Here is a 14,636-nt window from a genome sequence, read left to right on the forward strand (position 1 = left end):
TGTTTTAAGAACCTAGAGTTTAAAGCGCAACTCCTCTACACGTATCCACACCGGCGGGATGAATTCCAACGCTTTGGAACGTATCTGCTAGGATTTGTGAAGAGAAAACCGATGTCCTTGACTTGGAATCGATATTCCAATCTCTATAACTCGAAATCAAGCTTCTCTAAGCTCTCATGAGTGTTTTGGACGTCTGAGGTTCATACTCTAGGGTTTGTGGCGGGGCTTTCCAAACGAGAACCCATGATTGTGATTTGCATCTAATGCATATGATCATAATCATCTATCACACATCATGCTAGTCTTAATTCATCATTGTTCCCACAATGATAACTGACCAGGGAATTTAGAATCATCTGCAATGATTCAAGGATATTTACCGTAATATAACAAACATGCTAATCATATAACGGGAAAAGTAATGCATTCATAAACCAATGAATCAATACATAGTCAAAATGTCATATCACGGATCATCGTAGAGCATTACAACCAACACGAATAACTCCTAACTCTTCTTTCGTCGATTCATCGTAAGTGAAGTCGTTGGTCCTCCTTCATCCACCGGTGGTCGAAGGACAAGTCTGTCATCGTCAATTCTATTTGTTGAGTATTTCTCCTCTGAGTTAAAGAGATGAACTCACGGTCTGAGTTTCTATTAATTTGTTATTTCAATTGTCAATTCTAATTGGTCTGTGTTTATGTTTTCTTCATAATGTCTTAGTGAATTTTGTGTTTCAATTATCACAGTGACCAGATGATAAATATTAAGATTCATGTGGGAGAGGTTATAGATTACGATAAAGATGGAGTTTGGGGGTATATGTAGGGGATTGTAGAAGATGTTACAATAGATCCTGATTATTTGAGTTGGTATGCCTTTGAAGATTATGTCCATCGCAAGGGTTGGAATTCGCCAATATATGAGATGTGGTATAAGTTACCACATGAATCATTTGATAAGAGGAGAAGAATTAGAGAAAAGATTGATAAGGAAATACGAGAGATGTGTAATTCAACAAAAAGTGTCGGAACGTTTGATTTATATGTTGAGCATGTACCTGAAGATATAGAACCCATATTTCAACAGTCTGATGAGATTGGTGATGGTTGAGATGAAAGAATTGAACAGCCTGATGAAATTGGGGTTGATAATGATAATGAGATGATACTGATGTTGATAGTGAGTTTGGGGGTGATAATGATAAGGATATTGATGAACAAAGTTTTCAAGAGTTGGTAACTGAGCTACGCAGAAAGGAGGATGCTCGAATGAGAAAAACCGTGTATCAGTGAAAAAGAATACGATGATGACAAGATTCCAAGTACGCCATTGGACACCGATGAAGAATGGAAATCTTTTGACAATCCTAGAATAAGAAAAGAACCAATGCCATCACGTCAACTTGGAGAAATTCTTTATCTTGGTCAGACGTTTCACACAAGAGAAGAGTTTATTGAAACGTTGTTTCAATATGTTTTGGACACTCAACATGATATTCAAACAAAGAGGTTAGAACAACATAGATATGAAGCCAAATGTAGTCGTAAGAGTTGTTCATGTCGATTGTATTGCTCAGTGGAGACACCTTTGAACAAATATATGATAAAGGTATATCATCCTTATCACAACCATGATGCGAATGGAAAAGCAAGAATGTTTACAATGAGACGCATGGCAATCCTCTTCGCCGATGATCTGAGAAGCAAAGTATCCTTTAGTGCTAAGGATATGCAACATGAAGCAAAGAAACGTTTCAATATGATTGTCTCCAAGTTTAAATGTTGGAAGGCTCGACGCATTGGTTTAGGATTGGTGATGGAGGAGCACAAGAACCAATTTGGCAAGTTGTGGGACTATGAAGCTGAGATTCGTCGGGCTAATCCCAATACCACAACTGAGATTGCGATAGAGGAAGTTAATGGGAATCAATTGTTTAGTCGCTTCTACATTTGTTTCGATTCACTTCGGAGACTTGGATGTCAGGTTTAATGCGACCCGTCATAGGATTGGATGGCGCTTTCTTGAAATGACATGAAAGGTGAACTTCTAGCAGCGATTGAGAGAGATGCAAACAATGGAATCTATCTAATTGCATGTGTTGTTGTTAGAGTAGAAAGCATTGACACTTGGAGCTGGTTCATTAGAAAATTAAAAACGGATCTAGAGCGTGGAGAAGGAAACAATCTGATATTCATATCTGATAAACAAAAGGTACATATTAGACAAATGATTTAAATGAAACATATGTTCATATATTAATAGAGTTATGATATATGATCATCTATTACGCTAAGAACCGGAACGTTGGTCACACACCTTCTTCACATCAAATTCAAAGTGTTCAGACGTTACCAACAATGCGTCGAAGAGTTTTAATAGCTCGATTAAAGAGGTGCGAAACTGTCCTATCATCGACATGTTGGAAACTATTCATAGACATACTATGCTACGAATTTCACATAGGGGAAAGTTGACCAGTAAATGTTTGACTAACTTTAGTCCTCATGCTATGGAGGTATTAAAGAAATCTCGAGAGGAATCACGTTATTGTGAGGTGATGGCTATGAACCATGATACATATGAAGTTTTGGAGTTCGGTGTTGGGTTTATGGTTGATCTAAGGGGGAAGCGTTGCGCTTGCCGAAAGTAGGATGTGTCAGGCATTCCATGTCAACATGCGGTGGCTGTTATAAACGAGCAACAGAAAGATGTTGAGATGTAAGGAACGCAATATAATGTTTATATATAGATGTTGACATGCGATGGCTATATTGATTATAATTGTTTTCTGTGGAAGGTTTGTTTCGGAATATTACCCGAAGACAACATGGGAAGCAACTTATCAACACAATATAATGCCTGTGAACGGAGAACCTTTATGGAAAAAAACAAACAAAGACCCTGTTGAAGTATCAGATGAGAGAATTAAGCGTGGCCGACCGAGAAAATTTCATAGAAGAAAAGATCCACATGAATCTCCAACAAAGATTGGGTCTATGTCACGTCATGGACGAATCCAGAGATATAGTCAGTGCAAACAATTTGGTCATAATGCAAAGGGCGCAAAAACGAACCCACAAACTTTTATGGATCAAAAAGAACAAGAGGACGACCTAAAAAGGTATATAAATTAAGTTGAAAACCAAAGTTTATAATAATAATAATAATAGTACGTCGGAGTGATTTTCATTTGTGATATACTTAGGCTTCGAGTTCAAAAAGAAAAGTAGCGACTCAAACCTCCCAGAATGTTCAGACTTCGGTTGAAGGTATGTCACACTTTATATTCATATGTAATATTTTACCAAATTTATATTAATATCATCTTCTTTTTATAGGGACATCGCAACACATCCAAAAAAGTCAAACGGTTCAATCGGCACCATGTCCTCGTCCAACCAGACGACGACGTCTCCTTCAACTCCCCATCCCATCTCTTGTTCCGAATATCAATCCAAATGCCACTTCCATCTCTAGTTCAATGCGTAGACAATTTCAAGTTCCAAGACCAAAATCAATGGAAAGTAATATCAACTAGTAATTTAAGAACTTATGTACTTTTTTAGTTGTATGTCTGACTAATTCAAGATGTTCTGATTTAATAGACAATAGACATATATATTTTGGAAGCATATGAATCTTTAACATGATTTTTGGTTTTTAGGCATCAAGAGACATACTATTACTTGAATGGTAATCATGATTGTTAACCTAACAAGATTTCATCTCATTTACAGTTTTCCAAATTCGAATGAATCAAAACATTATAAACGAATTCAGACCTTCGGATTGAAGAAAAAACAAATTATGGAGCTACAGGTGATAGACAATCCATACTAGACCAAATAAAAGAATGACAAGACAGAATTCATCGATTCAGACCAAGGAGAAGCCCACTGACGGAAGAGGAATAATGACAGATGAAGGAGATGAAAGAACAAAGAGATGAATGAAAAGACATACCTGTCATCGGTGGAATCGTCGGTATGTGTATTCCTCTCCAGTGGAATCAATTTTGAGAGCAAAGGAGAAAGACAGATTTCTAAGGTTTACGAATGGGAAATAAATCGCGACGCAGAAAGGAGGTTTTGTTTTTCTTTTTTTTTAAAAAAATTTGGATAAAATTAGATTAATAATATTTTTAAAAAATGATGAAGTGACAGTGATATGACGTAAGAGTCAACATTCCGATTAGCCACATCATCACTCTGATATCGGAAATTTTGGTCAATTTGGTCAAATGTTAAATATGGGATGATTTACAAACATGTCGTTTAATTTGGAAGATTTGATCACGTTGGAGGTTTTTTTTAAGATATTGCAACTTCAAACAAGTTGAATGTTTGAAGTTGAATGTTTTTTATGGGATAAACCCCAAAATAAAATGATACTTTATCATAGCAAAAGAAAAAGAAAAGTGATTGTTTAAAAAAAACATTTTAAACAAAAGTATTTTTTATGGAAAATAATAAAATAGTAAAATAAAGGTATAAACCAACAAAAAACACAAGTTGAATATGTGTCCGAGACCATATAAAATATATTTTTCTAACTTTACCCTTTATTAAGAATAATTAAAGGCTTCAAAATAATAATTCTCTACACAATAAATAAGAATATTTTATATAACATGTCTTTTTTCTTAGTATGTATTGATTAAATCTAAAACGTTTTATAAAACTAAAAGGAAAGAGTATTAATTCCATTCAAAACTTCAATAAATATAAGTATATATATTCCTATAACAAAATATAATGTATTAAAAATAATATTGTGGGTTTTGAGACTTTGCGATTATGATTGTATAAATATTGTTTTCATAATAGATTTTCTTTATAAGATTATTTAGCATAGTCTTTTTGTGTGGATTTCAGATCATATGTATTATGTACACCCTTTTTGATTAATATACATCAAATTCTAATATAAAAAAATATTGTGGGTTCTAATTAGAGGTATATTCTTATTAGATGTTGTCTTCTATCGTCTTTTTTAAATACCTAAAATTTTATAATTATATCCTCTGTCCATAAAAATTGTGTTGTGTAAAGAAAAACTTAACATTTTAGCGGTTATACATCAAATTAGTTTCTCAATTTTTTTTACTGAGTTTTTCTTATTTGTTTTAAGTATAAAATTCCAAATTTTTATGAAAAAAATGTAAAATTTTCAATTTTTCTTTGTAAGAAATAAGTCTTATTTGTTGTGTTTTAAGCTTTTGCAAAACAAAATGTGAAATATACAAGCTTGAAGTTTGAGACCTTCAATAAATATGGATATTCAAGAATTTTGTCTCCTACAATCTCATTTTTTTTCTTTTTAAAACGCATAAAAGTTTTATGGTTATCTTTTTCGTAAAATAAATGGTGTGTTTTCTAAAATTATGGTTCAAAGAGAGTATCTTTAGAATTCTTCTAAAAAGAAAATTTAATCTGTAAAATCATTATTCATCTCTCTAGATGAAAACATGCACAACTCTGAAAAAAAATTACGCTTAAGTTTCTATAAAATCTTTTTCTACCCTTGTGTAGAGGTCTTCTTATTTTTCCTTACAAGATTTTCTTTTTATTAAGAAATGTGAAATGAAATTTTATTAAAAATAAAGGTTCACGCTCTAGCTAAGTTATAGACATTATTATTGTTGGGTTATTCAAAGCCTATATTTTAAGTATTTTGTAATTTTCTAATTGTTTTAAGTTTTGTATTAAATATTTCTTGTTTTGGGTTTAAGGAGAAATCTATAGTAAGAGTGAAAATTTTAGTTATTTTTGAGAAAGTTAATGATACAAAATTGATAAAATTAGTTTGTTATGATATTTTATTTGTTATAATAGATGCATCTTACGAGTATGATTATAATCACTAAATCTATGTGTGAATATAACAATATTGCACCAGTATTATAATTAAACAAGTATTCATGCAATATTTTTCACAATGGTTCAAGTTATTCTTGTATTGTTTTGAGTATTCTTCGAGATCATTTTAGACTAATGAGTAATGTGATTCTCAATGGAAAGCAAAAACTAAAAAAATACAACATATGCAATGAATACAATTGAATATGCTTTAAAATTTAAGTTAACGTGAATCATTAATTATCAAGAGGGATTAAATGTTGATAAAAATATTGAGAATGAGACTTCAATGATTTATATGTATTATGTATATAATGAAGTATATAATATTATTTTGGTGAAATTAACCTGAATCACTAATTATCAAGAGGGATTAAATGTTGATACCAAATATTGATAAAAAAAGTTCAACAATTTATATGAATATGTATATAATTAAGTATATAAAATTATCTTGATTGTATCAAATAAAGATGTTAACAATCCCTTGGTTTTCTTTGATTGAGTTGAATGTTTTAATTTTTTCACTATTGATATTGATACCGATAAATTTTTAATCATATTTTTAATCGTGAATGTGCATATTTTCTGAAAAGCAAACGAGAAATATCCAAATCAAAACTTAATAAGATATTAACTAATATTTCAACAATTTACACTGTTTTGAGATATAAGATTTGTCATCGTTCCATAATATATGAATTGTTATGGAAAAACAAGTCCGATTCCATTAGAATTTGCGGATATGAGTGAATCTTGTGGTCGTCTCCTTCCTCTTATCTTTGCGTTCGGCGTCGTTGAAGAGATGTTAAATATATAAAGTAGATTTCAAACATCTAACTATGACCACAACCCAATAAAAATCTATATAGAGGTTATTTTGCTATCAATCTAACAAATAAAATCATGAAAAACTAAACAAATATCATTTTTATCCAATTCTCCTTAATATAACGTTTTTGAATTAAAAAGTTATAACAACTGCAATTAGTACAATTAAACATTCAAAAAGTGAAGTTACCGTTGACTAATCGGTATCCTGATGGGTCAAATGTTGGTATCGAACATAAATAAATTGTATTAGAAGAGACTTCAATATAATATACATCAATCAATTAGAACTAACTTGTTTCTTCACTTGCACATTTGAATGAAATATCAATATTTTTCTTTGGATCACGATGATGAATGAGGCTAAGTTTATAACTATTTGTGTTTTGATTATGCAAATATCAATCTAATATTTATTATCTTATCAATTTGATTTTTAATATTCAAAACAATATTAGTTTTGAAGTTGATTCTAACAATGTCAATATTAATAATAGAAAAAAAAAAATCTAAACATTCAATTACACCCAAAAAACCAAGGAATTATCATCTGACATCACCAAGGTAATATTTTACACTTAATTATATATATTAATTTACATATATATTCTTTATAAGATCCGACCACATCTATAAAAATTGAAAATTAACCAAATATATAAAATTGTGATATGGTTTATTAATATTATATATTATAAAATATAAAATGAAAATTTTTAAACCTTGAGTGTGCTTCTCGAGTAATGAATGGAACCCGAAAGAAGAACTCAACGTTGGCCATCAATGGTGATGACTCGACCGTCATGTGAAACTATGGTGGTATAAATACAAGAAAATAGAAAGAATAATAGTAGAATATTTTTTTAGAGAAGCCATTTTCTTAGTGTGAAAGATATTATATATGTGAGAGATCATCCATGTGACTCGTGATGGATATTTATAGTAAATTATTGTGATTTTTTTATTTTGAAAAAAAAACAAATCTTTTGGATAGAATTGTATCTTGTTAAAATAAAATCTTACTTGCACGAACTACTTGATTTTTTTGTTTGATTTATTTATATCCGGAGATTTCTTGTCATATATATTCGTTTATTTGTTATTACGGCGATTTAACTATTTATTAGATTAAAAATACTATATCATTTATCTATCGTTATCGTCTACAAATAAAATAATCCTAAATAATTATTAGATTAACAATAATAAAATTAATTGAAAAATTTATAAAAATTGAAATTCAACATATTAGTGCAAAACAGATAATAGTTCATTCTTGTATAATTATATATATTTGTAGAGTTTTTAAGGTTTTATCTATCATGTTATATATTTGTTTTTAGTTAATTTTATTTTTATTATTTTTCTCAATTGTATATTTTTATATTATTTAATAGTTAATTTGTTTTCGTATTTTCTTGACATCGCAAAAAATCCTAACGAAGTTTTGGTTGTTAGATATGATGTCAACCAATATTTAGTTAATATACTGTTTAGGTTGATTCTCTACTTAAAAAATTAAATTTATATCTATTATATCAAATTCTAATTTGTATATTGTATTTTCACATTATTAATTAATTTAAATTCTAACTTTTTAATAATTTTATTTATAAAATATATATTATTCGGTGACATAAAATGGTATGTTAAAGAGTTTTCTATTATGAGATATATATATTCACATATTTGATATTACCGTTTGATCCCTCTAGATGACGAGTGGTTAACATTAACTCCAATTTTGTAATATATTCATTGTTGCAATTGTGTTTTTGCTTTTCAACATAATTTTCTATTAGAACACTATAAACAATAAAATAAACTTAGGTATGATTATTTTTATTATGAAATGATTGTTGTTTTTTTTTTTATAAATTCATTAGATGTATCTATTATTATAATCACAATACGATATGCACTAATTTTATCAATCTTGTTTCATTGACTTACTCTAAAATATCAAACATTTTCATTTCAAATTTGGATTCTTTTAAGATCCAAAAAAACAAATATTTGAAGCAAAACTCAAACCAATTAAAAAATTAAAAATATTTAAACTATTTATTTCAATTATGTGTATAAAATGTTTGGTTGATCTTTTAAAACAATGTCCGATTCCATATAACAAATTCAAATGCAATTGAACTCATAGATCTTCAATTTGTCTTCATTTTTATGTTGTATAGCATTAAAGAAATTTTGAATTGATAATGTTATAACTTACAAAAACTTTAATTTTTCACCGATATATAAAAATTCTCGATATTTATAATTATATTTTATTATTTTTTTGTATTATTTCATTTTAGATTATTTTAAAAATTTTAATTTAATTCTTATCATTCATTTTGGATTAATCGTTTAATATCTTCTCATTTAATTCTAAGTTAATATAAATTTAATAAAAAATGATATGAATTATTTGTTTAATGGAAAAAAAATATATTTTTATTATTCTATGATAAATATTTTTCATAGCCAATCAAAATTTAAAACATTTAGGTTCACCAAATCTCTTTAAATCTCTTTATTAATATTTATAGATTTGTCTTTTCATCTATATTTATAACTGTATAAAAGCTTGACATATATTAATTTTAAAGAACACAATTTTGTTGTGAGGAGATTTATTCTTTAAGTTATTTGAGAACAATAGAAATCTAGATCTAAACTTTCCTTTAGAATCATATTAAACCTCTAATACTACCAAATTGGTAGGAGTTCCTATAAATTATGGACATAAATTTATAGTGAAAGTCAACAATAACCTTTGTAAAACTGAATAGTATTTCTGATTTATAGTGGGTTAGAACGTTTTTTTTTTTGGAAAAGTCCGAACCTATATTTCTATCAGTAATTTTGTTGTAATCTAGCACTTTCTTTACGAACTTGGACATAGATTTCGATTACAAGTTTGATTAGGTGTTGGTTCTATAGTTTAGTTACAAAATTTCAACCATGGATTTCATTTCATATATTGTCTCTCTGTCTTGAAAATTTTTGTTTATTTGTTGTGCCGTGTGATAAATTTTGTGGGGTTCATGTCAGTTATAACTAAAATAATGTCTCTCAGTAAATAAGCAATCTATACAAGTTCACAAGTTATTTGAACTCATCATCAATTTTGGAGATAACAACATACCTTTGTTTTTTTTATAAACCATAGAAGCTATCGAAAATCAGGATATAATATATTCAATTCCTATTTGTGTAACCATCGAGTTTAAGACAGTCCAATCACACTAAAATGACATACCGAGTTACATGAGTTGAATAAAAGAGAAAATCACCCAAATAACCCATTTGGGTCACATCTATTTCAGTGTACACCACCGAAAAAAAAAATTTCAATTTTAACCCACTTTTCGGTTGGAAAAGTCCGAAATACCCTTTTCGTTTTATTTTTTGCGACCTTATTACGACTAACATATAACTGATATATAACTAAAATAAGACAGATAATTTTTTTGTCACCTCTTTTAGAATCAATTGTAACTATATTTAGACTTAATTACGAAGTCGTAATAACGAAGTTGTTTTCGAACGGATAAATATCGTAATTCATTAAGGGTAATTTCGTCTTTTCACAGGAAAAAAAATGTGTTATGTTTTCGGTAGTGTACAGGTGAAATAGATGCGACCCAAGTGAGTTATTTGGGTAAAAAACCCTGAATAAAAGGCAGCACTAATTTAGGATTTTCCAAATTCTTTTTTTTTTTCTGTGGCATTACACAATACACAACATGGCTTTTATATTCCCAAAACTTTCTCCCTCCCCACATTGCCCAACGAGAGAAATAACCCAAAAAGAAAGCAAGTGTTTTTGCTTTGTCACTCTTTTCTCATACAGTGACCCTCTCTTTTTTCCTACCCTATAAGCCATAAATATGTCTGTGAAGTGGCTTTGTATCCAAACTCTTGACAACTTTCATCCATGGTTTCTCTACTACCAAGACAGAATTTTTGGAAAGGTGCCCAACGAATAGAATTGGGTGATTGGAGGGTTTGACATCAAAGTTCTGTTTCCACTTGCAGCTTAATAATTGATCATCCTCTATCGGACGTTTTCGGGTTCCATTCCCGAAATTCAGACCGCCATTCACGAGCTTACCTTCTACCCTTTTAGGAAGATCTCCGTTTTGTAAACTGGTCGTGTCTTCGAGTTCCGCAGTCATATCAAATTCAATGGAACATGTCGCCCTGTCATGCATGCAAAAGTTGCGATGTAAAGATATGGGCGTATGATTGTCTCAGTCTCAACTCTCAAGCATACATATGGAACGACATAAACTGTATGTACTCAAAACACTGGATGCCAGATATGACAATACCAAAATATATAGAACAACACTGCTGATGTTCAAGTCCCATTCTAAAACTACTCTGCCCAGGTATCTTCACTTAAACAAACTATCTAAAATGCATCATCAGGCAGCAAACTTGCAAGAAACTGATGGAAAAATCAAGCTGCTGTTGCCAATGACATCAACATTATTGATACCCACTTTCTGTTTTTCATGGGATGGGATCACTTGCTTCTCTTTACGGGTTTCTCTCCGATCCTCATGCACTGAGCATAGCTCAATCAATTTTGAATTTCGTAATATTCAATGCTCTAAACACATAGATTTCTTCTAAAGGTATTTGGTTCCTGTGCTTCAGGTGTATTCACCAACTAATAGACGTTCTGAGCTCATTCCACATGTACCATATCTCTAACGCTAAACATGCATAGTACTAGCAGGTCAGAAGTACTGCTTAGTACCCTCTATCCAGCTTAAAGTTCTAGATGCGTCTAAGACATTAGCCAAAAATAGAAGTAGGAAGCAGTACCTGGAACTGTAAATGATTACGGATGATGAACTTGCTGATGGCAAGAACGAGAGCCCAATGACCTCACCAGGAAACTCTCTGTACCTCTCTGGCAGAACATCTCTGAGTAATGACCAGTGTGCCACCTGTCTTGCCTCCACATCTAATAGAAATAACTGGTTCGAAGTGGTTGACATCACAAGCACATTGCTATTTCGAGGATGGAAACCAGCAGCTGCAACAGATGTATTGTCCAATCTTGATATGAACCAGTGTTGCCTGTCTCATAGAGAAAAAAATACAAATTTAAGACTCAATAAGAAATATAACGAATAATGAAAACACATGCAGCCGAATGGAATGGAAGCCCTGCTATCAAACATCACCAGGTATGGTTCTGTTTGGATTTCACTTCATAAGAAGTACCACAAAAATGCTCACCTCTGCGTCTCAAGGTTGAATACATAGATATCCCCGAAGCAGTTGACGGCAGCTAACCATTGACCATCTGAACTGGTATACATTTTTGTTACTGGGGGTTCTCTAGGCTGAGAATCACCTTCATGCTCCTTGCCGCGTGGCATAAAAGTGTGTACCACTTCCATGCTACCAACATCAACAATCTATAAAAAATATTACGATGTTATATATAGAGTCATACACATACAACTAACTCAGACTATGAGAATAATGAAATAACTTTGACACTCACATATATCCTTTTATCCTGCCCAGCTATTATTAACTGTGAGCAGTCAGAACTGAATACCATGGAATGAGCAAATGGAAGTTTGGGAAGTCGCCTTTTACTGACACTCCATGGATTCTTTGCAAATTCATTTCTCTTCAATTCAAATAGATTGGGGCTGATTTGGTCAGAATAAGCAAACAGTGATCCGCAGTTAGATATGGCACTGCAGATGATCCGAGCATCTTTACTCTTTACTTGAATCAATGGTTTTGTAGAGGTAGCATCACAACTTATGTGAACACGCAGAATATCTAATGAGCATACACCTTGAACCAGAAGAAGAGAAGTCTGTTTGAAGACTGTATTGTGCACCATTTGAATGGGTACTCTCTGAGGGACGGGACATATATCATGTGGAGAGAATTTCGTAAACTCCAGAACCGAATAGGCAAAGAGCTTTGTGTCATCACCAGCAGAAACGAGCACAGGTACCCCTGAAAGAGCCCATTTATGGTAGGTTAAGTCATCCGGCTTCTCCTTCCTGCGCTTTTTACGATTTGCTCTTTTTGCATTTCTATTTAGAAATGTTTCATCTTGAATGGAATCTGCAGAAAAAACGGCAGCATTTAGATGCATGCAAATATTGCAACCTTGTCCATCCAAAATATGATCTTAATAGCAAACCGTATTGACAAAGCCATAACTCGGAGATGACATTCTGACCTTCCCGACTAATAGGCTCAGCTACAGTTAACGCCCTGATGTCATGTGTATGAGGTCTGACATAACCAATATAATCCCACTTCTGATAGACAGCAGATGGAGACTTCATATCTTTTGAACCACCTGTATTGCCAGAGAGAGTATACAGAATAACCTAGAAAGAAAGTGAAACAGAATTAGAGTCAACACAGTTACAACCAAAACCCCATACATCTGAACACAAGTATAAGCAGGCAACTTTCTTTCTTCATATGTGCTAAAACTATAAGATTAGGCAAAAGAATTGACTCTTTCTTTTAATTATAAATCTCAAATCATGTAAAAAAAGGCTATTCTGTGTTTTTACATCAATCTAAAAAACGGGATGTACATGAGAAACAAACAAGAAAGATAGGTCTTCACAGATACCTCTATTATCAAATACCACAGCGAAGCTTATCATAGAGGATCAGTTAGATCTACTGAGTAACATGATAAGCCCAACATAACATTCCTGTAAATTAGTAGGTACTATTCACCTTTCCATCGGCGCCAGCTGAAAAAACTCTGTTATGACTAGGACCTGCCGCAAGAGCATTAACATCACCTTTGTGGTTAGTATGTGCTTGCAAAAGGGTTCCATGGTGGCTGTCCCAAAATTGAACATTTCCTGAACTATCTCCACTGACAAGAACTCCACACCTTAAAAAAAGCATATCGCTCCTCAGCAAGAAACGACATAATTAAAGATTACAGGTGAAGATGATCGCATGTACCTCAGTGAAAGAAGCGACCAAACACAGAGTTCAGACCCACTTCCCAGTCCTCCAAGGCCAACTGTTATTCTATATACCTCATGACAGAGGTTGGCATCCCAGCATCTTATCATCCTACAAGTGGTTGGGAAGCAACAAATTATTACTAGCTGAAATCAATTGGCATTAGACTGTTGACTTTCCAAACAAATAAGCATCAAGCTTGTTTATGAACTAAAAGTAAACTCACCCATCACTACTACCCGAAAAAATCCTCTGAGCATCTGGACTCCATGTCACACTTAAAGAACGCCCTAGGAAGATAATGTTCCACAAACCTCTAAGAAGAAGCCAACAAGAACAAAAGGAGAAAAAAATGAGGATAAGAGGGGTAAAGATGTCTCACCACTGACCCTAGGCAATGATCTATAGCACGTTAACTTGTTTAAGCCAGAGATTCGATATATTCTCACGCAGCCATCATCACAGGCAGCTGCAACTCGAATATACTCATCCTCTGATTTCTTATGAATCGCACGCAAATCAGAATCATCTCCACTCTCACTTCCTTCGTCATCATCTGTGTTTTCGCTCAAGTATCCATTTTGAATCTGCCAAGCGTTTTTACCTTCTGCATCAATGGAAGGTTCCTTAGTGGGAGCCACAGCCATTTGCCAGATTGAGACTCCAATAGACTCTAGCACAATCTGCGTATAAACATAGAAGAAAAAAGAGATATCTAAATAACACATAGCCTAAGCAATCGAATTTGAAGAAAACATATGTAGAAATTTAGAATAATTAATCTGACATAAATGCAAGAGTAAAACAAAACAAATAAGGGAATGCTATTTCATCTTTTGCAGCGAACACCCCGTTAATTATGAAAGCAAGAAACCTAATTTAGTAACACTCACCTGCTTCGAATCGAAAAGATCCCACTCTGAGATCGTTCCATCAAGGCTCGACGAAATCAGCCG

General features: G+C 32.1%; 1 protein-coding gene across 1 annotated transcript in view; it reads right to left on the bottom strand.

Annotated features, from left to right (window-relative positions):
- Positions 1–10,423: 10,423 nt before the first annotated feature.
- The window catches only part of LOC104825785 (U3 small nucleolar RNA-associated protein 4), a 4,692-nt gene continuing 479 nt past the window's right edge, over positions 10,424–14,636 (bottom strand). The window contains exons 3-12 of the mRNA XM_010558168.2: positions 14,574–14,636; positions 14,063–14,363; positions 13,907–13,970; positions 13,678–13,791; positions 13,441–13,603; positions 12,923–13,076; positions 12,221–12,804; positions 11,950–12,131; positions 11,530–11,787; positions 10,424–10,896 (exon numbers count right to left, since the gene is read on the bottom strand). Of these exons, the coding sequence (XP_010556470.1) occupies positions 10,569–10,896; positions 11,530–11,787; positions 11,950–12,131; positions 12,221–12,804; positions 12,923–13,076; positions 13,441–13,603; positions 13,678–13,791; positions 13,907–13,970; positions 14,063–14,363; positions 14,574–14,636 (2,211 nt within the window). The 3' untranslated portion in view covers positions 10,424–10,568. The remainder of the gene's footprint in view (positions 10,897–11,529; positions 11,788–11,949; positions 12,132–12,220; positions 12,805–12,922; positions 13,077–13,440; positions 13,604–13,677; positions 13,792–13,906; positions 13,971–14,062; positions 14,364–14,573) is intronic.

This window comes from Tarenaya hassleriana, unplaced genomic scaffold (assembly GCF_000463585.1).
Source record: "Tarenaya hassleriana unplaced genomic scaffold, ASM46358v1 Cleome49, whole genome shotgun sequence".
Lineage (NCBI taxonomy): Eukaryota > Viridiplantae > Streptophyta > Magnoliopsida > Brassicales > Cleomaceae > Tarenaya > Tarenaya hassleriana.